Source organism: Anser anser (assembly GCF_964211835.1).
Source record: "Anser anser genome assembly, chromosome: 4".
Lineage (NCBI taxonomy): Eukaryota > Metazoa > Chordata > Aves > Anseriformes > Anatidae > Anser > Anser anser.
Window position 1 is genome coordinate 15,770,374 of NC_139724.1, and position 21,041 is coordinate 15,791,414.

Below are 21,041 nucleotides of genomic sequence, written 5' to 3' on the forward strand. Positions count from 1 at the left end.
ACTTCCCAAGCCATTCTGTAGTGTGGACATTACCCCCCTTGAGTGCTAAAGAGGAATTTTCCATGGGGTTTCTGAGTAGCTGCCCTTCCCTTTCAAGGTAAAGTTAAAAACAACCCACCTGGCAGTCTCTTTCCATTCCATCTCTTGTCCATCAACAGCCAGAAGCTCATCCAGCTCTGTGAAAAGCTGCGGGGGCGCTGGGCTGTCATCTTCCTCTCCAAGAATGAAGCGGATGCGTTCGGCAGCGGGGGAGACTGCAGAGGTGAAAATACTGCGGTTAACAGCCTGAGAGATGACCAGGGACGTGCGGCTCTTTTCCTTTCCCTTCTCCCCAAAGCCGTTCAGCTGTTTCTCCAGGCTGTCTTTTCCATTTGACATCCTAGCTGTGGTTGGAGGGGTGTGAGGGAGGGTTCGTGTATCTCCCTCTCCTCCCTTCCTTGCTTCTCACTTACTTCTTAAAACTTCAAGCTGGGAGTAAAGTTCAGGAAAACTTGCCTCTTCCTACAGTCCTTAACTATGTTACAACAATTTGCAGCCCTTGTAAAAAAAAAAAGAGCTATCAAGCTCAAAACCAATATGCTCTATGGTGCGTGCCCAAGGACCTTTAGTACTCTGATCAGCTGAGATCCTTAGCCCCCTTTTTTATATGACGTAGAACCAGTTTCAGCCAAACTGTTTTGGGGCTTACTGTGACAGCATCCCATAGCCAGCTTTCCCCTCCCTGTCAACACGGCTCATGCTCTCATTGGCCTGCAAGGCAAGCCATAACCTTCCCAGACCTATTGCTAGAAAACACGGGAATATTTAACAGAAAGTTTGTGTCATCTATACATGAAGAATGTGCCTGAATGCATTTAGTCAGGCACCAATGCACTGAAAAAAAACACACCTGTACCCATGGGGAAACGACTGCCCATTTAGGCAGAAGAAACTAGAAACAACGCATGCTCTTTTGGTAGTGCAAGTGAAGTTCATTTGTGTTTCTGCACCTAAAGGAGAATGAGCAGAACCCCCCTCCTGGTTAAGAAACGGACATGACTCAAAATTAAAAACTGAAAACCTCACTGTGCACATGCCTAGACCTAAGGGCAACTCCCAGAGGCAACTGGGGCTCGTGCCACCAAAGCAGCATTGCCAGAGGACCTCTTGGGGTCTACAGTTTTTTTCTTATCATATCACTTCAAAACGAAGGTGCGATACTGGGCAATTTTAAGACAGACATCCTTTCTGCTGAATGTTTATTAGCATTAGAGTTAAACAGCAGACTATGAACTTTGAACAGTTCTGCTAAAAACTCCTTTCTTTTCAAAAGATCAGCTGTCTGGCTGTTGCAATATAATTAATTACACCAGGTGTCCAATCACCATTGATTTTTCCAGGGTAAGCAAAGTCTCAACTTGTAATGTGAAAAAAGAAACCAATAGGAAACATGGCCTTTTCATTTGTCTTTTTTTCTTGTTTTTTAAAGAAGCCTTCGTAGCTTTCTTCTTCAATTATTAAGCAAACATTGATGAAAATTTAATTTCTCACCAGCTAGTATACTTTTGTAATAAAAAAGCTTTTTTTTTTCCTATTGAAAGTACATTTACAGTTAAAGAAAATAATTTAATGAAGCTATCTTTTCTTATTATTATTTTTGCAGTTGGTGACATTTTTCCCCCTGCTGCATTGGTTTTAACGCTCCCAATTGCAGTAATACAGCAGTAGGGACATACCTCACTGAAGGGAACATTTTTTACCCAAAGCTTTAGAGCCAATTGCAATTTTTGCTCAAGCCGTTCAGAATGCTCCTGCAGTGAGAGAGAAGACCAGGCTTCCTTCTGAAAGCAATGCACTGCTGAAAACGTTTTGTTTCACAAATCTGAGTTTTGCTCTAAAATACCTACACGAATTAGAAGCCTGGTTGCCAGCTAGGTCCATTTTACTTCTCTCCACCTCCTTCCTCTCCTTTAAGGCTTTTCAGGCTCACTGGTCAGCAGTGCATCGTGAGCTGCCCCTGCGATTCTCCTTTTTCCCATCACAAAGGCCTCAGCAACACTGCCCTTCCTCACAGAAGCACCTGCCAGCTAGGTGCACCAACCTCTGTGCTTCCCAAAGCTATCCTCACGTCTGCACAGTCACATCTAAGGCTCTGCAAAGTGGTGCTGGTCTAGAACTGTTTCCAGAAATCCACCATTTAGCCCACCAGCTTCACTACCCTGAGACATGGCCACAGCTCTTCTTCACAGAACTGCATAGCACAACTCAATCCTAAACCCAAATAATTACAGCATGTACATCCCGATGACTGCTCATGGCTGCCCCTTTCCCATGCCCATCATTTCAAGGGTACCATTGCACAAGCACAACATCCTCAGGACATGCACTAGACCAGCCTGCGTGTCACCATTATGAACACAGGCACTATCACATATATCCTTCTGCCTTTTAATTGCAGAACAATAGGGCTTGACCCTGTAGATCACTGCACAGTTCACAGATCATCACAGCTTCCTGGCCTCATGGGACAGGTGCCCAGGAGGCAGCAGAGCTTGAGGACAGGCAGGGTTTGCCTGCTGCTGTCTCCCCCTGTGCTACCAGTCACACTGAGTGGCACCTCACTGCCTGAACAGCCACCCGCAGCCTCCTCGGCAAGTCAAAGCACATCGGGCATCTGATTTGCTCCCATGATTGAGAGCAAGGTGTAAGGTGTGTGCATGAAACGTAAGTGAAAGCAACATAAACATACATCGGTAGAAAGCAAAGTTCACACAACCAGCTGATCCATTCCTTTCCCATTATGTCACATAAACAACATTGCCCGTGATTCAGTAAGTTTCCCAAACTAACTACACAAAGCTTTTTCATCAGTTCTTCCTTTGAGAAGATCTATAGTTTCCCACAAAAGCAAAAACATTCCCACAGGATACTCTTGAAAAAGAGAGAAGAATATTGCTAAGCTGAATTTACAAAGACATTTAGTTCTTGGAAAATACACATTAACCCTTTTGGTAATTAGCACTCTTACATAAGCATTAGTTTCTACAATTTTTTTTCTTTTTCTTCAGAAATGTTTCTCACAACCTGTGAGGTGCATAACAAGCATTTGATGACTTGACTTGGATGTAACAGATGCTCTTGGCAGAATAGTTCCAGAATATATCTGCAAACACATAGCCTTATGCATGAAAATCGTCCTTGCAATTATAAAAGCAATTTGGACTAAAAATCTGCATCTAAAACACATTGAAAATAAACATTAGTATAAATAATTAAGATTTTCCTATTTCAAAAACGCAAATAGGTGTAACACTTGAGCTCATCTTCATACAGTCAGCTCAGATCAGCCACGGGGCCAGGAGTTTGTGCTGAAACCAATGCACCTGAGCACTAGGAGGCACGGTTCAAGTTCTGCTTTCTCCACACCACTTTGGCTTGGGGTAAATCATTTCGCTGCTCAGGACCTCAGCTCCTCACTGCCACATACCAGCCTCTCTCTTCCCGCTCTATTCAAATTGCACATGCTTCAGGGCAGAGATCTCACTGTGTGTACGTATGGGAAAACACCTACTAAAGCTGAGTCCAAAGTTTCAGCTAAGGCCTTTAAATACCACTGTACTGGCAGATTGTTTATCAGTACTTGGGTTTTTTCCATTTCTTTTGCTGTAGTGCTTCAGACATGTACATAGATATGTGCCCCCTCCAAAGCACACTACAGACAATAAAAAGATGACAGCTGGCCAAAAGAACACCAAACGGCTTATAGCATGAACGTGCAGACTTCCACAACATGCTTTTTCCTCTTCCTTTCATTGGGGTGAATTTAGCTCAAGGAAAAAAAAAAAACCAGTAAGTGGCTGCCATTCTCCAGCCATTTGATGGTTTCACAGTGATGGAAACAGCCTAGGTGATTTAGGCTTCAGCTCTTTGCTGATGGTGTCTGACTCTGCAGCCATCCTCCAGATGAAGAGCAAGCCCTGCTGGCAGGGAACCCATCAGATACATGTTCCATCAACTTCCCTCTCAATCTGCACTAATGACTCTCAATATATTCTTAACAGAATTTAAATATCACAGCCAGAAAAGCTATAAAATAAATTTATATCCTACAGCTTCAAAAAGCAACTTGGAGCACAGCAAGAGGCTGGTGCATTAAGCAGCCTGTGAGAGAAGTGATTACAGAACTGCTGAAGGCATTGCTTGCAGCCAGCGAGAAAAATTCTCTCTTTTCACTCATTTTGTTATCATTTGGTATTACGTGGAAGTGTTACTCTGATGCCTGATCTCATAACACAGTAATTCCACAACTGGCCAGACAAGTTTGCTCACTGGGCTGTATCATATGAGGAGTTGTAGAAATGCTGCCACCCCATCTGGACAAGCAAAGTCTCCCCTTCTTTTTCTTCTTCCTTTTGTTTTTGCTAATTTCAGATTAGCTGCATTTAGCACAACTGATAAGGTTCAAAATCCAATTAAGGAATTTGCTGGGTCACAGGTCTCCTATGGCTTTGCTTTACCACATGTTCTTTATTGCGGTTTTGTAGGTTAATGGGCCGTTTATGGGTTGTTTATGTGCTCTTTAGCAAGGAGAACATATTTTCATCTTAATCTCCCCAGCGAACACCGTGTGCTAAGCGTGGGGTGGACAGCTGAGTGTCAGGCTTAAGAGCTGCAGAGCAATTAACCTGGGGGGTGAACCCTGCAGACCTCCCCCTGCCCGACCTTTGAGCACCGGCCCCACCGGCCTCCCCAAGCCTTGACCATCACCTTCGCTTCTCCCTAACCCAGCCACTTCGGGAGCTGCTGAAACCAGCACCGTCAACGGCAGCATTGGCTGCCACTGCTGAGAGGTCTTCTTTTTGCAGCTGTCTCGTTCCAGCAACAACCTGATGAGCAACAGACATAAGTATCGGAGAAAATGCTAATCCACGGATTTAGATGGCTGGGATTATATTTTTCCCTGAATGGGAGAGGAATTAAGCTATAAATTGCAGATGGTAGAACGCTCCAATGCAACATTTAAATACAGGTATTGGCATCCACTAACAGCACCTCCTACCTCCCCCTTTTCCCTTTCCTTTTCCCAGATTCAGGCAGAAGCGGTCCATGAAGCAGCTTATAAAACAAATCGCTTGCTGAAGAGAACGAACACATCAGCTCTTTCTCCTAGTTCAGTTCAGGCCAATTATGAGTACAATTTATACCCTCAGGTTCCCAAAGGCAAAATCAATCTCCATCAACATAGAGAAATCTGAGGGAGAAATACAGAGAGACACATTGTGGCACGATGACTTCAAATAAGGCCACAGCTGAACTTCCCAGCCCAATGTCAGCCCAACTTCAACAATTGCTCGCTGTCGCAGGGAGCCCTCCCTCACAGCCCTGCCAGATAAAGCAGCAAGCTCGCTGCCTGCACGGCTCCCCGCAGCTCACAGAAATACTGGGGGGCTTCACAAGAGCAGCAAATATCCTGAAGTCACCTCATGCTTCAGTGCTGAGTTGCAAAAGCCTCACTAGCCATGGGTGAAACGTGATGCAGCGAGGAAGATGGTTATAATCTGGCTCTCCACGTGTACGGTGCCTCCTCAGAATTAACCGGGGGGTACCCATTTGTGATGATGTACAACTAAAACAGCCTCTTCTCAAATCAGCCAGCAGTGTTTCTTCCATGTGTTTTTTCGTTTTGTTTTTACCAGTAATGCTTCTGAATACCGTTGGGACCTGCACCTCAGTCGACTGCTTCCTCCATCCAAGGCCAAAGAGCCCGTCTAACATGAGGTACTCCACCACTTTGAAGTACATCAGCAGCTACAGAAATCCCCACGAGACCTGGCATAAATCCTGCCTCAAAGCCTGTGGTAACATTATCAAAGAGGGTTATTTGTAAAACATGCTTTCCAAATACATTTATTAAAATGGGACGTGATTACACTCCCATTAATTTCTGGGGTTGCCCTCAGTCAGCCAAAACTCAGTTCAAATCAATCTCAAGTCAGAGGGAACAAGTTGAGTTAAACACCTGTGCAGACGTTCTTATCAGATTTTAGGTGGTTTTCTTTCTAGTTTACCTGACCTCACTTCCAAAACGAATCAATTAACATTAAACAACTTTAATTCTGCATGTTAATGTCTCTACAAGACCTTATCCCATTTAATCCTTTCTCTGAAGATTTATACCTTTGATCAGTTCCCATTCACATTCCTGAGTACTCCTGCATAGACACACCCTGGAGTTTGAACACTTTTACACACAGTTCAAGGCACTATCCAGAGGCAAGTTTCCACTAAGGATAACTGATGACAAAAAACCATGCTTTAGTCAAGTTACTAGTCAAGTCATTAGTTACTAATGAGAACAATGAAGCAGGCAGTTTTCACAAAAGTCATGAAACAATAACACAGATGGCGTGGCCCATCCCGTACAGAAGTTTTACAGGTTTCTGGTCTGCTCCCCTCCACAGCACAACCCCTTCTCTAGGCATTGTACCTAGCAGATAACAAGAAGTTAAACACAAGCACAGAGCTGCGGAATACAAGGACAGTGGAAAAGCTGCTCCCAAGGAGCTCCCCAAGGAGGAGAGCTTGGAAAAAAATGGCAGCTCCCTTAATTTTGACTCTCCCTTCGTACAATTTCCAGGTGCAGTGCAGACTGTAGACCCTTACTATCTCCCCTTGACCCCCTTTCACAACAGGGATGTAATGAGAAGCAGCAGTAACCTGGCCCAATGCTGATTAACACCTTACTGATAAGACCAGAATTCACACTATCTTGATTCTGCAGCAAGATTTTTTGCTCTGCATCTACCTGGCTTGATTAATATAAGCAAGGTAGTTCGGTCATGCAATTTGGCAAAAATTGAGGAAGAAAGCTTTTGAATCGAAAATAAGGTAAGATTTGAAAGGGAGATTGTGACATGAGATGGAATTCCCCCAACTAAAAGCAAGCAGTGAAGGCTTTCACAGCTCACAGCTCTACCAGCTTCCATGAAACACTAACCAACATGGAGTCATGGCTAAAAGCAGAGCCTGAGATTGTCATCATGGACATCTTCACAGCTCATGTGTGGTATCTGACACAGGGATAAGGCAAAGGACCTGCTCCCAGTTTACTCGTAACACTGTTCAATGTGTTTGGAGCACTGCTCATGTTGAAGCGCAGCACACAGACTCTCTGTGCTATTCTTGCACTTGTATAGGTAAGGACAACGATTTACACATGGAATCTGCTTCACAGCAATGCCTGCACCTTAAAACATTGCTCAGAGACCACACATAGGGCCTCCCCTAGGCTCCAGCAGAATCCACCTCTGGATGACCAACTCTCCAGATAATCACTACAAGCCAACATTAGAAGTTTCTTTTCCTACGGAGAAAAATGATTCCTTTTTGACCTTGCACACAGTGCTAGCTGGTAATAAGGCAGATCAGATTTGCCCGCAGGATGAACTTGGCAGCCTGCAGGGAGCACTCACTATGCTACCAGGTCCCCTTTGGGGCCATCGCTCTCTCTACTACAGACAACAAAAGCAGAGAAGGCAATTCAAACCACTTGATCCATCCTGAAGCAAATATCCCGCATCCCTTGATCATGACCCTTTCCAACATGTAATGAATAGCGCTGACTGCCTCTTGAATAATCCATTTTTTGCTGGACTACTGTACTGCATGATTGTGCATGTTCTGCTGTAAGCTCCTATGCAGCATGTGGCATATCTTAAGTCTTTGATCTGCAAAAAATCATCAGTATTAGACAAATGCTTACTAACAACATATTCTCTCAACAGCCAGAATGGCAGCCTTTATATAATGATCTGCTGAGCACTCTCAGCTCCTTCTGTCTTCAGCGGTGTTGTGACAATGGACAGAACTTATGTCTCCAGGTATTTTATTGAAACATTCTATGGAGATATGCGGACACAGCAAAGACCGTTCTTCCAAAAATGTCCTAGATCTACGCATTTATAACAGATAGGGACAAGTGGACAAGGTGAGCAATGCAGACCATCAGTCTGGCAGCCTCTTAAGCAAAAACACCATCAGCTAATGAAGAAGTCAGTCAGCCTTAATATAAAAGACATTGCCTATAGAAGAAGAAACACCACTAATTCTGAACACACTCTTATGATGGAGGGATCACTGCATGCTATACCTCTAGTCTGGCTACGAACCTTTCCCAGGACTGCTCCACTTGAGAAACACTGCCAGTTAACTGTCTTTAAAAATCGGTGCCTGCTTTTTTCAGCTGCAGACAACAAAAATAACAGTGATGTAACATGTCAGGGGCAGAGGCAGCTGTATATCCCAAATGGAATGCATTATTAACAGCCTTGCTCAGATACATCAGTAGCAAGCTGAGCCAGGCCAAATAGTTAATGTATTAACCACTCCGGTCTCTGCCTGCTCAGATCCACAGAAGGTTCCACTGATTTCAAGGGTGCAGAGTCGGGTGCACGTAGACCGCGTGATCCTCCGTGTGCTGGTCTGGAGTCAGGCCTGCTGTAGCTAGATGCCAATTACCAGTTAGTAGGTGCTGAACTGCCTGAAAAAACAGGAGATTTCTCTTTATCACTTCTTTTTCCCCCTAGATTCATCTCATGTAACTGAAAATAGCACTAAAGGCAGTGATGCCTTTGACACTTTTGTTTTACTGAACAGCTAACCCATCCTTCTGTACCATAGCCTATGCATCATGACAGACCACACTGTTTATAAGCCCTGGTAAGATATAAGCCATGCAACAAGCAATTCAGTACAAAATATGGATTACAAAGGTATTTTTTGACTAGTTCTGGAGGTCAGCCATCTTACTTAAGTCATGTGAAACTGCAACAGCAGCACATTTTTAAGGAGCTATTACTGAGCAGTTGCCAAATAGAGGTTAATAAAGAAAAAGCTGCATCTAGAGAAAGCCTAGCTTTTTTTCTGAGCTTTGTAACATATCCCACTGTCACACGGATCTGGGATGCTGTCTGGAATCACACCTCACTTGGACTTGAACAACAGTCAAGTCTCCAGTGAAACAATTTAGCAGCACAGTGGCTGCCATATGTAGCAAAGTTCAAAGACTGTTCTGTAATTCTCAGTGTTTTTTTTATTTGTTTGTTTGTTTTGGGGGGCTTTTCTTTGTTTTCCTTTTTTAAAAACAGTATGGCTTTCACAGCTTGTTTGCAGAAATGTTGCTGTTCAGCTCCCTGTAATCCTGCTAGGGTCCCATTCTAGTACCTCAAATGTGCCCTTAATCACATTCATGACCATATGTGGCTCCCCCAGTACTTCCACGGGCACTAATAGCACAGCTCATGCACGAAGCAACTACTCAACATAAGATAGTACGTGAGAAAATTCCTTTTTATTTGGTGAGTAAAAAAAGACAGCACTTTTGTGTTCAACACTGCAGTGCAGCTCTCTTCTAAGATATTTTTAAAGCTATTTTGATTTGATGCAGTCCCTTAGTACTGTCATTCCCTTCCATTGGCCACAAGAGTCCTACCAAACTATTAATTCATTTTTGAGCTCACTACTGATCATTTACCTGCACCTCCTTTTTTAGGTAGTGAATAGTGTGGTGCAGTGATTTTTTAAGGACACAGCCATAACAACTCTGGACTCTTTGTCTGAATTTAAACTTCCATGCAGTGCCAAGAAGAAATAGTCACCCTTCCCTTCCCTCTCTGCGCTTTAAAACCAGCCCTCCGGCTGCAAGAGACAATTTTATGCCTATTAAGCTCTTCTCACAAGCAGGATCTCATCGTAGTCTGTTTGCCCCGTTCAATCATCCTCCACATCAGCGCTGACCATTTCAGCACTTCTAGAAGTTTTCTTCAGCAATGGCTCAACGGAGCAGAACAGCATCGCAGAGGAAGAAAGCCAAACACAAGCACGCGAAAATTTTCATTTTTTACTCCTCCAACTTTCCTGCATGCAGAGCCCTTCGTTCCATGTGTTTTTCAGCAGTATCTCCAGCTGAAATTGAGCTGATCTCTGTTGCCAGGCAGTATTTCAAGGAGTACTGAATGTCTCTGGCATTCAACACTTTTTGCTTTCAACTCTTTTCATTCTGCCCCCTCTGTTTTAAATGTTGCTAAATACCTCATCCACTTCAGGCACAGAGGGAAAAGGGTGTTAATATTCCTTACAGGCATTGCAGGAGACCAACTGGTGTCTGAGAGCAACATATATGCACTGAGAGGGTTCTGCAGACTCTTATTTCTTTATGATCAACTGCCTTGTGTCAAACTTGGTGTAGCAGGGAGATGCCATTCCGAGAACACAGGCTCTTGTTAGCTGTGAGGCTCAAGAGCACAAATTATTGCTGGGGGAGAGGAAAGAGAGCTAAATAAATTAGGTCTGATTTTGCCACTGCTTTGCATACATGCAGACTTGAATACAGGTGTCTTGCTTGGTTTGAACAGAGTATGCAGCACACAGGCACTGAAACACTTAAATGGGAAAAAGAAGTTACAAACAAGCATAAAGGTGTATTTATCGTTGATATGACTTGAGTTGGTCTTCACCAGAGCTGGTAGTTGTGGTGGAAGACTGTATCGTTCTGGATGTGACAGAGATGACCGGTGTCTGTTGGCTGTTCTGACAAATGCACAGGCATTAATGCGAGCATTCTGTAGCCTACATCGATTTGGCGCTTCTGAGCCCATCTCATCTTGAATATCAGCAGGAATAAGGCGCCAGCCGCCTTTGAGATGCTTTGAAAATGCTCAGCGTTTCTTTTTTTCCATCACCTTCTGAAAAGCTTCATTCAGTGACAAACTGCCCTTCTGGCTCTTAAAGGTTAACAGCCACTTATCTAAAAAGCTACAAAGCCAGCACAAGAGTTCAGACAATGCTTTCATTGACTTTGAGAGCAGCAGGATCTGGCCTGACGAATCGTTACAAAACTAGTTAATTTCATGCTTTAATGCTGGTTTTCCACACACTTCCTTGCTGCAGCAAAGCAAGTTAGGCAAGGAAGATCCATCTCTTCAGACCTGCGCTTTGGGCAGCTTCCTTTATCCCATCTTTTAAAGCCTACCAAAAGCCCATCCTCAGCACTTCCCTCACTTGGCATCCGTGGAGATGTTATGATCACCCTGACAAAAATTGTCACTGTACTGTAACTAGTGTGGCAAAGCAAAGATTTTGGTGGATAAATTGTTTCTCTGAGGGAATTTTCTCTCTCTGAGTCAAAACAATTCAGAAGAGGGCATTCGCAGTGGTATTTCAGTAGCAGAAAGACCCTATTGAGATACAGACACAATAACCAGTTTCGCTCCTGCCTTTAAAAATTAACAACCGTTAACTCAGGCTCCGGGTGGCTCCAAGCTGCCAGCAATACACTCCTTCCAACTGGCTTCCCAGAAAGAAACTCCTGATTTAACTTGTTCTTGAAAGCCTGGTGACATTTCTCCAGCTCTTGTTCTTTGCCGGTTTCCCCTTGCAACAGCAAAGTAGCGTTCAAGCTTCTGCCTCCTTTTTCCTCTTAGCTTCACAGACTCACCCCCACCTCCAACATCAGCACCAAACCTCTGCAGAGCATGATTATGATGGAAAACAACAGGCTTGCTGCTCCGCGGACACGGGCTGCACAAAGGTCTACACCTTCAGCTGTGCCCCACCACTCAGCAGAGCCCAGACACGAAAAACCCATCCCTCCAAATAAAACTCAGGAGCGCTGGGAACTTGAAAGTTGCCATAGTTAGATCAACTGCTGACAAGAGTTGCACGGAGGTATGTATTTTGATCCATTATATATAAGCCCCCAAATGGCAGGTGATCTCTCATTAGTGAGAGGAAGGGATGTACACTGGCAGGGTATCACACAGCAGGCATTTCAGCAAATGGCAACAGCATAAAGCGAATGGTGGAGAAAGGAAGAAAAATTGAGATTAAAAAAAGGAAGCTTGTGAAACAAACAAAAAAAAAGGCCGATGAAATGTTAATGAAAAACGATTTCAGGCTAGCAATGCATACCCTTCCTTGGCTGAAAGTCAACCGGCCAGATTTTGTGGTTAACCTTGGCGTCTACCGCACAGAAGAGGAAAGAGCTCTTCTCATCTAACTCCAAAGTGCAAGTAGGAAAACTGACTCTGGCAAGCCAGTAACTTCAATAGATTTGCTAAGGACTCACCTACCCTGGAAAGTAGTTTTACCACTTTAAGCATAGTTCTGTAATTAAATCAACCAAATGCAGGTAAAAGATTTTTCCACTTTTGGGAATGGAATACAACTAGGATTTATACTAGAACTGTGTGCGAGAAAAATAATAGTACGTTATCCAAAGTATTTATACAGTAAAACTAAGCACTGGCCAGCTTTCAGTAAGTGACTGTACTGTAATGAAGATCAATATACTCAGGAAAAGGATACTGCCAAAACCGAGGAAGGGAGAGAGCTAGTTCAAACAAACCTAATGTTTTTCAGTGAAAGGGGGAAAATTTGGTATCTGGAGACAAATGTGGAATAGAATTCTAAGCAAGCAATGTGGAGATACAAATTCAGCAAACATCAGAGGCTAGAAAGCAGTAAGGCAGGGCAACTATAGAGAATAAGGTATCAAAGCTCCACTTCACTGCACCTTGGTGCTTCGGGACATGGTTTAGTGGGTGATAGAGGTGTCAGGGGGATGGTTGGACCAGATGATCTCCGAGGTCTTTTCCAACCTTAATGGTTCTGTGATTTAGGAATATGTTAGTCCTACGTAAGCTTAGGTCAAAGCAAAACTGGCAAACATGACATATAACAAAGACTCAAACAAACTGAAAAACTAGTACATAAGACAAAGAAGGAAAATGAATTATTTAAGAATATTAACAACAGGAGCTTGGGAACTGGTGGATCAAGGGGACCACCGTGGAGTGAGAGAGCCAATTAAGAGGATTAAAGATTTTGCAGGAAAGCAAAACAGCTTCTTCATGTGAAACTTGACCACATCAGTGAGTGGAAAGATGATTTTTCAGAAGCTAAAATGTGAGGCAGTTAGGATATGAAAGTGCAGAAACAGGCAGACACAGACAAACTCATCAGCAATAAATGACCAAACTCCTGGTGCTCATCCTAGCAGGACCCTGACCAACACTGGGGTTTTAGTAAGCTCTGGAACGTTTTGTACAGCACGAAACTGAAAACACTATAATCAAGCCAATGGTACCCAGCTAATCTAGCACACTTTACCACTGGATCCCACCAAGCCCACCAGAAAAAAAAAAAAAAAAACTCATTATTTTATCTGATTTCCCTTTTTTTCCAGATGCCAGGTACTGCCCTTTGGAGGTTTTCTACTGCTGTTCACCTACATTATGGTTTCAAAAGGTGCACAAGGTTAGCATGCCTTTATTTTTCTTCCACGACTAAAAGCATAGCAAATGTGAGCTGCCACAGCCTGTTCGGACTTACACAGACTGGGGCTGCTGCAGTTAAAAACAAAACCATTAGCAGAGTTCTCAGAACCCAAGCACTACTTAAGCAGATTTTTTTTTCTTTTAAGCTCCTAAATGCAACTGTATCAATTATTTTTTTGTGTAATAGCCTAACATTTAATGTTTACAGCAACATTTTACAACTAATTTACATGTAGTTCAGTAAATGCTTTAGGGTTAATTGGTCTTTTGTCGTGCATTAAGTAGTTTGTTAATTATTAGACAGTTGGGAGGAAAAAACAAGTAGGAGGTCAGTTTGAGGATGGCTTGGACCGAACAGAACAGCTGCTTGTAATTAGCAAAATGCATGGGGGTGATTTTTGCATAAGCATTGACCTTCCTCATGGTCAACCCCATGTTCAGCCCCAAAGCAGGCAAGTCGCAAGGGAATGGTTTATTTTACAGGATCACAATGTCTCCTTTGTTCTACTTATGAGGATAGGATACAACAGGACTACTCATGTACTAACCTCATTGCTTACAGCATGTGTGTGTGAAGTGTAGATGAAACCATAGGAGGAGAGAGAGAAAAGATGCAGTTAGTTGCGCTTGGCATGAAGAACTCAACAGGGAAGTTGTTTTAAACACACTCCAGGCAAAACAGAGGAAGCAAACATCACAAGAAGGATCAGAGGGATGTTTCCCCGAGAGGTACAGGCTGGCTAACCCATCTTGTCCATGAACATTTCTGCAGAAGGCTACAGTGAATTATTTTCTCCAAGTTCTGTTTGGTTTTGTATAAGAATTAAGGATAGGGAGGGAGATAATGACAAATCCTACGGTTCGTAGTAGGGTTTGGATCGGGCCTCGGATCTCCTTCCACAGCACACCAGCAATGCACACAGGACTGCAGAGCAGAGCATCGTGGCTGTCCTGGCTATATTAACATCCACTCAACACTGCAGTCATTTGACATCAGCCTTTTTTGAATCGTGATGTTACCGCAGTATCAGCACACTGCTCAACGCTGCTAAATTTCTGGACAGCAGAAGGCATTTGGGAAGCTTTTGAAGTTTTCTCCACAAAGCAAGATGCCCGTCTCACACACACGCTGTAACATGTACACGCAAAGTCCCACAGATAAGTCTGGCCGCCGTAAAAGGGAGCTGAATCCCAACTTCCCTACTCACACCAGTGACTTGGCACACACCTTTCAGCTGAAACCAAAGCCATTTTCTACCCCAGGCACATCAGAAGGCTCTCTATCATATCGCGAAAAGGATTTGGAGAGCCTGGGCTCTCCCCAGACAACCAGCAGCAAGCACACAGATTTCCAAGTGTCTTGAAAAGAGCACACCCAGGCCACATCCCAATACTGTATGGGGGCAAGAATCGTTTTGGTGCTAAAAGGGCTCCCAAGGACATGTAACTGTTCTCTGCTTGGAGCACGGTCAGCCCCGAGGCATCCAAACAGACCAGAGTGACTTGTGAGAAATACAGCAGTGTGCCTCCTTGGGGCTCTATTCTGCCCTCACTTTTATCTAATGAAACAGCACTTCAGGCGTTATATCGTAACTTCGAAACCAACATTAATAACATAATTACCAAGTTGGCCCTGCTTGGAGCAGAGGTTTGGACCAGATGACCTCCATAGGTGCCTTCCAAACTGATTTGTTCTATTCTATTAGTGAACTCCACATCCAGCTAATCTCCAGTCCAGTTATCACATCTGCTGCCCAAACATGAGTGCTTTGCCAGGCTTTCAGAAGAACTTTTAGTAATGCAAAGCGACTGGAAACTCCACGCTGTTTTTAATGATCTATTTGACATCTTGGTCTGGATGGAAGTTGAGATCAGAAATTGTAGCAACACAGAGCCAAGTTTGTATATTAGAAGCATTTGCACACAAATGCATCCAACTTGGTAAATTTGCTTGCTATCTTTTCCATGGAAAGTGTTCCCATGGCTTCTTCTCACCCAGTGCCTCATCTCCAACTTCTTTGGCTCATAGTGAGATGGAGCTGTTATTATGACACAGCTCCAAAATGTTTCATTCACGGTCCACACCCAAATTATTCTGGTTACTGCACAGACATACAGAAGTCATCTAAACAGAGACAGCAGGAGCAATTAAACCCAATTGACTGGAGGCTTGGGTTTAAAGTGAATTAGAGAAATCACGTCAATTTCTTGTATGGACATTCTCACTGAAAATTGAAGTGACCTTTATCAGATACTTCTTCACTGGAGGAGATGCTGCATTCTGAACTCAACGGAAGATGTTTTTCAGGATGCCTTAGGCTAACTACCCCTTTGGAAACACCAAGAGCTGCCCCAGCACCACCAGTCTGACTCCACGTGCTGTCCCTCAAGATCAGCCACAGGAAAACAAGGACCGCAAAACAACGCATGCAACATGTTTTGTGTCCAAGGGAACCAAGGAAGAGTTTGGCATGAAAACATGGACTCTGGACACATCTTCTTAAAGACAGATTTCTCCTCAGCATGACCTGAGTCTTCAGCACTAACAACTTTCTTCTGCAAGCTTGGTTTTGCTCTATCCTCTCTTTCAATATTTTCTCTACAGAAACAAAGATGTTACAGACTGAATGCCTTTAGCACATGTGCTAGGAAAGGTAAACACACAACATTTCAAAACAAAACACTCAGTAAAAATCTTCAGCTTTTAAAGACACTGGACCCTTAGTCTGGAGGTGCATACAACAAGAGCTGCAGGGGATGCAGGAAGGGGTCTCGGAAAACTTTTACATGATCTGCACCCTGTAACCAACTGACCTGCATATCTGCACAAACCCAGACATCAGGGGGCACTTTACACAGTACCCCCAGAAATTGTTTCTAGCCCCAAGCAGCTACAGCTGCCAGAAGCCCGTCACCTGCTCTCTCTGCACTCAGGGAATAGAGCTCAACCACTTAAACATGGCGTCAAACTCCACCTGTACCTTCTCAATCCACCCTCACGTACAAAAAAGTGGCCTCCTCTGCAAAAGCACTAGGTGCCCAGCAGCACAGTTGGAATTCAGGACTTAAAGAAAAAAGAAAAAAAGAAAAATAAAGCCAGGTGCTAGCAATAGTCTTAATTATTTTTTTAAACAACTGGGGATGGAAAGGGCAAATCAGGCATGAGCAGTGTTTTCAGAAACTTATTCCACCCAAACAGTTTGATGGACAAACGTTTCCTCAAATGTAAACTGCTTTACATCTATTGATCTCCTTAAAGTTGTTTCATGTTATTTTCATTTCTTTTTAATTTGTCCTACTGCATTTTCAATAGCTTTTTGAAATTAGAAGTATATAAACACGATGCGTTGAAACATCAAGCTGATAAAATAGGGGAGTTGAAGTTAAAAACCCTGTAGCTTTCCTGTTGCTCAAATTTCGTTATCCAGAAATAAGAAACCTAGTTTGTTTTTTTAAAAAGGGCTGGATTACATAGCAACACTTGGTGTGTGGCAAGTTTCTGCAAATCATTAATTATTATAAATCAGCAAGGAGTGCTGCTGCTTTCCTTCTAACCCTGGGAGCAGGCACACGCACAGGGTGAGTTTAAGAAAAATAGCATGGAAACATTTCCCTTCCGTGAGATTTAACGCTTCCTTGCTCCCAGTGCTTCAGCCACTCATTGCCCCTTCCCTGCTGGGATTTGTGGTTTGCATTCAGACCGGCCCGTTCTGCAGATTGAGTTTAGCACCCAGCCGTAAAACCACCTAGCTGGCCACAGCAGAGCGGGTGGGCACTGCTGTCGGGAACAGAGAAAGGGAAAGAGCTGAGGTGTGCTGGGAGCTTCTTACAGGAGATGTGTCACCACTGGAAACACGAAGCGGGATCAGCCCGAGTTAAAAACCACCCAGCAGCTCCTGCTCGAGACGCGCTGCGCTGTTAAATGACCTCAGCCTGTGCTGTTGAAAGTTCATGGCCCAGCAGCTGGGCAGGGCTCAGCTAATACAGATATTCAAAGGCTCCTGTCCCACCGCCAAGCGCCCGGTTGGTATGACAAGGGTCGCTTTGTCTTGCAGCCCCCTCCGCCTCCCAGCACATGGGAAACTTCAGAAATTCCCTTGCTGAGGAGAACAACTAAGCTGAGTAACTTGGAATTACAAGCTTTTAAGGTTAGTTTGCTGCTGGAGCCAAGACATATTTCCAGGGCTTCTCAGGACTGAAAACAACCTTCTACTTTTAATGACTTGCCTTTTATCTTTAATAAGGGATTAGGAGTTATTTTTCCAGCTAATACCTCAAAATCCAGATAATCATAAAAGCAATCAGTAATACCCAATATATGTTAATTACTCATTTTCTTCTCGTCTCTCTCTGGCATGCTGTCACTCACGTACATTAATTTGTCTATAATAGGGCTGCAAATCAAAATCAACGAAAGGCTTCAGGTCCCTGGGAAGTCACAGGTTCAAATTTGGGGGATTAACAACAGCTGATTACTTTGATGATGGTGAAGAAAACAACATTATGGCCAAAGACATGCTGAACTACCCAGCCAGCCATTTATCCTGGATCTATGATCCACCTACATGTTAACTTCAGCAAAAGCACAACACTGCTCAAGGTAAGCTAAGGAGGCTCTGGGCAAACTTTTCAGCTGGATGGCAATAAAAGTAGCCAAAGTTATGCTTGCAAAATTATTCCCAGTGAATAATCTCTTGCAGCCAGAAGTATTAACAGTCCGAGCAATGTGCTGTTTACCATTGTTACCACCTGGAGCTGTCAGCCTGTGGTCTTGAGTGTAAAGCTGCTCAACCTCCTGCTCCTGCAGAGTCCCTTTTCAAAGGCCAGTGTGCTCTATTATGGAAAACTTCAGATTCTTTTAGGGTCACATTTCACTTTGGAATTCTCACCATCAACAGCAAAGTACCGTACAATACAGTTCACCTTCAAAGATGAAGGCTTTTGAAGGCTTCCCAAGGCCTTTTTCTCAAGTAGAACTCCAGAAATGAGCTATTTCAGCTAGAGATGTGATTTTTTTAATTTATTTTTTTAACCAAAATGGTGCTGCTAGTAAGCCAAAAGCTCTCCAAAATGCTTTACCCAAGTTTCTGTTGATGCCTCCAACGCGTAGGATACGTTATATTTGTACGACCAGTTTGCTCCCCACAATAAGGGCAATGCTTTGGCAGAAGGCACACCGGTTTTCAAACAACTGAACTATTCAGGCCGGGAAAAGCCGAGCCACTTGGCAGCTGCCAGTGTCAGGGGAAGGGAAGTGGATCAGACCACACACTGCCCTTACCCAGAACATCTCAGTTAGCAAACTGTTAGGAGCTGAGACCTGCGGGACTACCTGCAGATCCAAAAGCTTACCTTTGTTCCAGTAACTTAAAATTTATCACCCACTACTTGCAAACCTGATTTTAGCTACACTGGCCAAAGATCTTTTGTGTACAAACAGAATTGGTGTTTAAAAACAGCCCACAGGCAGATTTGGTGAGATTTTTGAGAAGCTGACAGTTTGGGGCAATTTCTGCCTCTCCCTTGAAATCACAGCATATTTCAAAGAGATAAAGCCAAGCGTTTGAAAATCCTTCCTTTCACACCTTGAAAAACTGTCAGAGATATTATTGCACAATATTTTCAAGGAATAGGACATGTAGCCTACCTTTCTGGACCTTTCTTTGCAAAAAATAAAACAAGTTCTGAATGAAAAATACACACACCGTGACAAAGCAGACACCCAGAAACTAGACATTTATGCCTCCAAATCCAACTACAAGAACACAACACAAGACTGAGGGGGAAAAATACATTTCACAAAAACCATCCTATAACACAATTCAGAGGCTAAGGCCTCTGGGGAAAAAAATAATAATAATAATAAAAATGCCACAACCATAGCAGACATTGTATAACAAGGAAACACCTTTCATTACTTGGAACAATAGTGCTTCTGTCACGAATCACTGGAGCAAAATCCTCCCCCCTACCCCCTCCTCCCCACCCCCCAATTTTTACCTGCAGACCACAGAATTTTAGACAACCCAGAGCTGAAAGAAGCCTCTGGAAATTATCATCTAACCTGGTGTTGAAAGCAGGTCCTTCAAATAGAATAGGCTACCCAAGGCCCCTTCAGGCTTGGTCCCAAACCACTTCCAGGGCAGGGAATTCCACCACTTCCACCATTTGCTTCCCACTGCAAAGATATTTTTTTTCTTATACCTAGACTCAGCTCCCCCTGGAGAAGCTCAGCTCCTTCCCTCCAGTCCTGCCACTGTGTGACCTTGCGAGGATCTCTGTGTACTGGAGAGAGAACGGACTTCACCTGCGGCTCTCTGTAGAGCTCTGCAACCACGCAAACACAGCCCGTTCGGGCAAGGTCCCAGGGCTGCCCCTTCCTGTCCAGCCAAAACCTACCTCCACTTTACTGCCATGTTCCTTGCTCTCTCTTCAGATCCCAGAGGTGTGGACAAAGATCATAATGACACAGTTGTCCAACATCCAGTGCGAGTTCTGTTGAATCCCTGCTCTTTATATTCAGGCTGGGGGTAGGAAACATAGATGTGAGCCCATAACGTGGATCAGTATTTAGGACATGGGCTGAGTCATTCCCAGGGAAGATCAAAAGACCTCAGAGGCCACAGCTACTAAATTCAAATGTCTTTGTACTGCACATGTGCAAACAGGCTTTCAAAAGGTTGTAGCTTTGGTTAATTTGGACAAATTTTCACCTGGGACATTGCCTGGCAGACACAGCCACCTGGTATTAATTTCAAGCATCTGATGTGAAACAGGTGTGATCTAGTTTCCAGAGTAGAAGATTGCTAGAAACTTCTTTTTATTAGGTTCTCTGAAACCTTTTCCAGAATTTTAAACAAAAATTTATCTCTGCTTTCCTTCCTCCTCCTGTTCCCAAGAAGAAATGTGAGCTTGAGGTAGCTATCTAAAATGGAAAATTTAAGTCCTCATTATTATATTTTGGCAAAGATACAAGTAATTGAAAATAGCCAGGACCTTCAGTTCTCGTTTTTAACTATGTGCTATCATATAACTAAAATAAAGGAGCTGAGAAACTGTTTGGATGTTATGTTTAGTGTATAGGTGGCAAAGATGAGAGTAACCTACCACCCAAAGACAATGATCTAACCAGATGCTTCAATATTCAGACTGCCTTTGCTGTTGAACAAGTTTGTGTTCCTGCTCAGTTTATCCTTAAGGGTCCCACAAGTACTCCAAGTTCAAGGTTTCCCTGTTTCCCTTGTACTTGGATGCAAGTAGAGAGGACCGTATGAAACAGAAGACACTATTTTATGGAAATTAGAAATCAAGAGGAATCTAATGCTAATTCATTTGGAAGCATAGCTGCTGAAATAGTTTGATCATACACTAAAGACCACAACAGATGGAAACAACAATACAGCCTAACAAGCTAATGAAAATTAACAATGAACCAAGCCATAACCAAAATCAGAACCTTCTTTTTGTTACTGTGGCCCTTTGGAAATGATGGTAGTGACTGTGGATACTGAGCAGTATGGACCTACCTATTGGCAATTGCATATAGCATTCATGCTCCACCCTCTGCACTAATTTCTTCACTGCCTGAGTCCTGAATAACTGCTTTTGTTAGCTTGCTTTACAATCCTGAAACCATGCATCATGTAACTTATGGGGAGGGAAACTGCAAATAATGCACTTTATTTTTTTTTCTTACACTGCCCTGAAATTTCTACAATGCAAATCACA

At 43.4% G+C, this 21,041-nt stretch overlaps 1 protein-coding gene across 5 annotated transcripts in view; it reads right to left on the reverse strand.

The window, feature by feature from the left end:
- The window catches only part of SLC4A4 (solute carrier family 4 member 4), a 229,489-nt gene that overhangs the window by 104,888 nt on the left and 103,560 nt on the right, over nt 1–21,041 (reverse strand). For 4 of the 5 annotated variants that reach the window (XM_083835258.1, XM_083835255.1, XM_083835256.1 and 1 more), the window contains exon 4: nt 119–254. In XM_083835258.1, the coding sequence (XP_083691384.1) occupies nt 119–254 (136 nt within the window). Of the gene's footprint in view, nt 1–118; nt 255–19,712; nt 19,854–21,041 lie in introns of those variants that run through there. The other variant, XM_083835259.1, reaches the window with a different exon arrangement.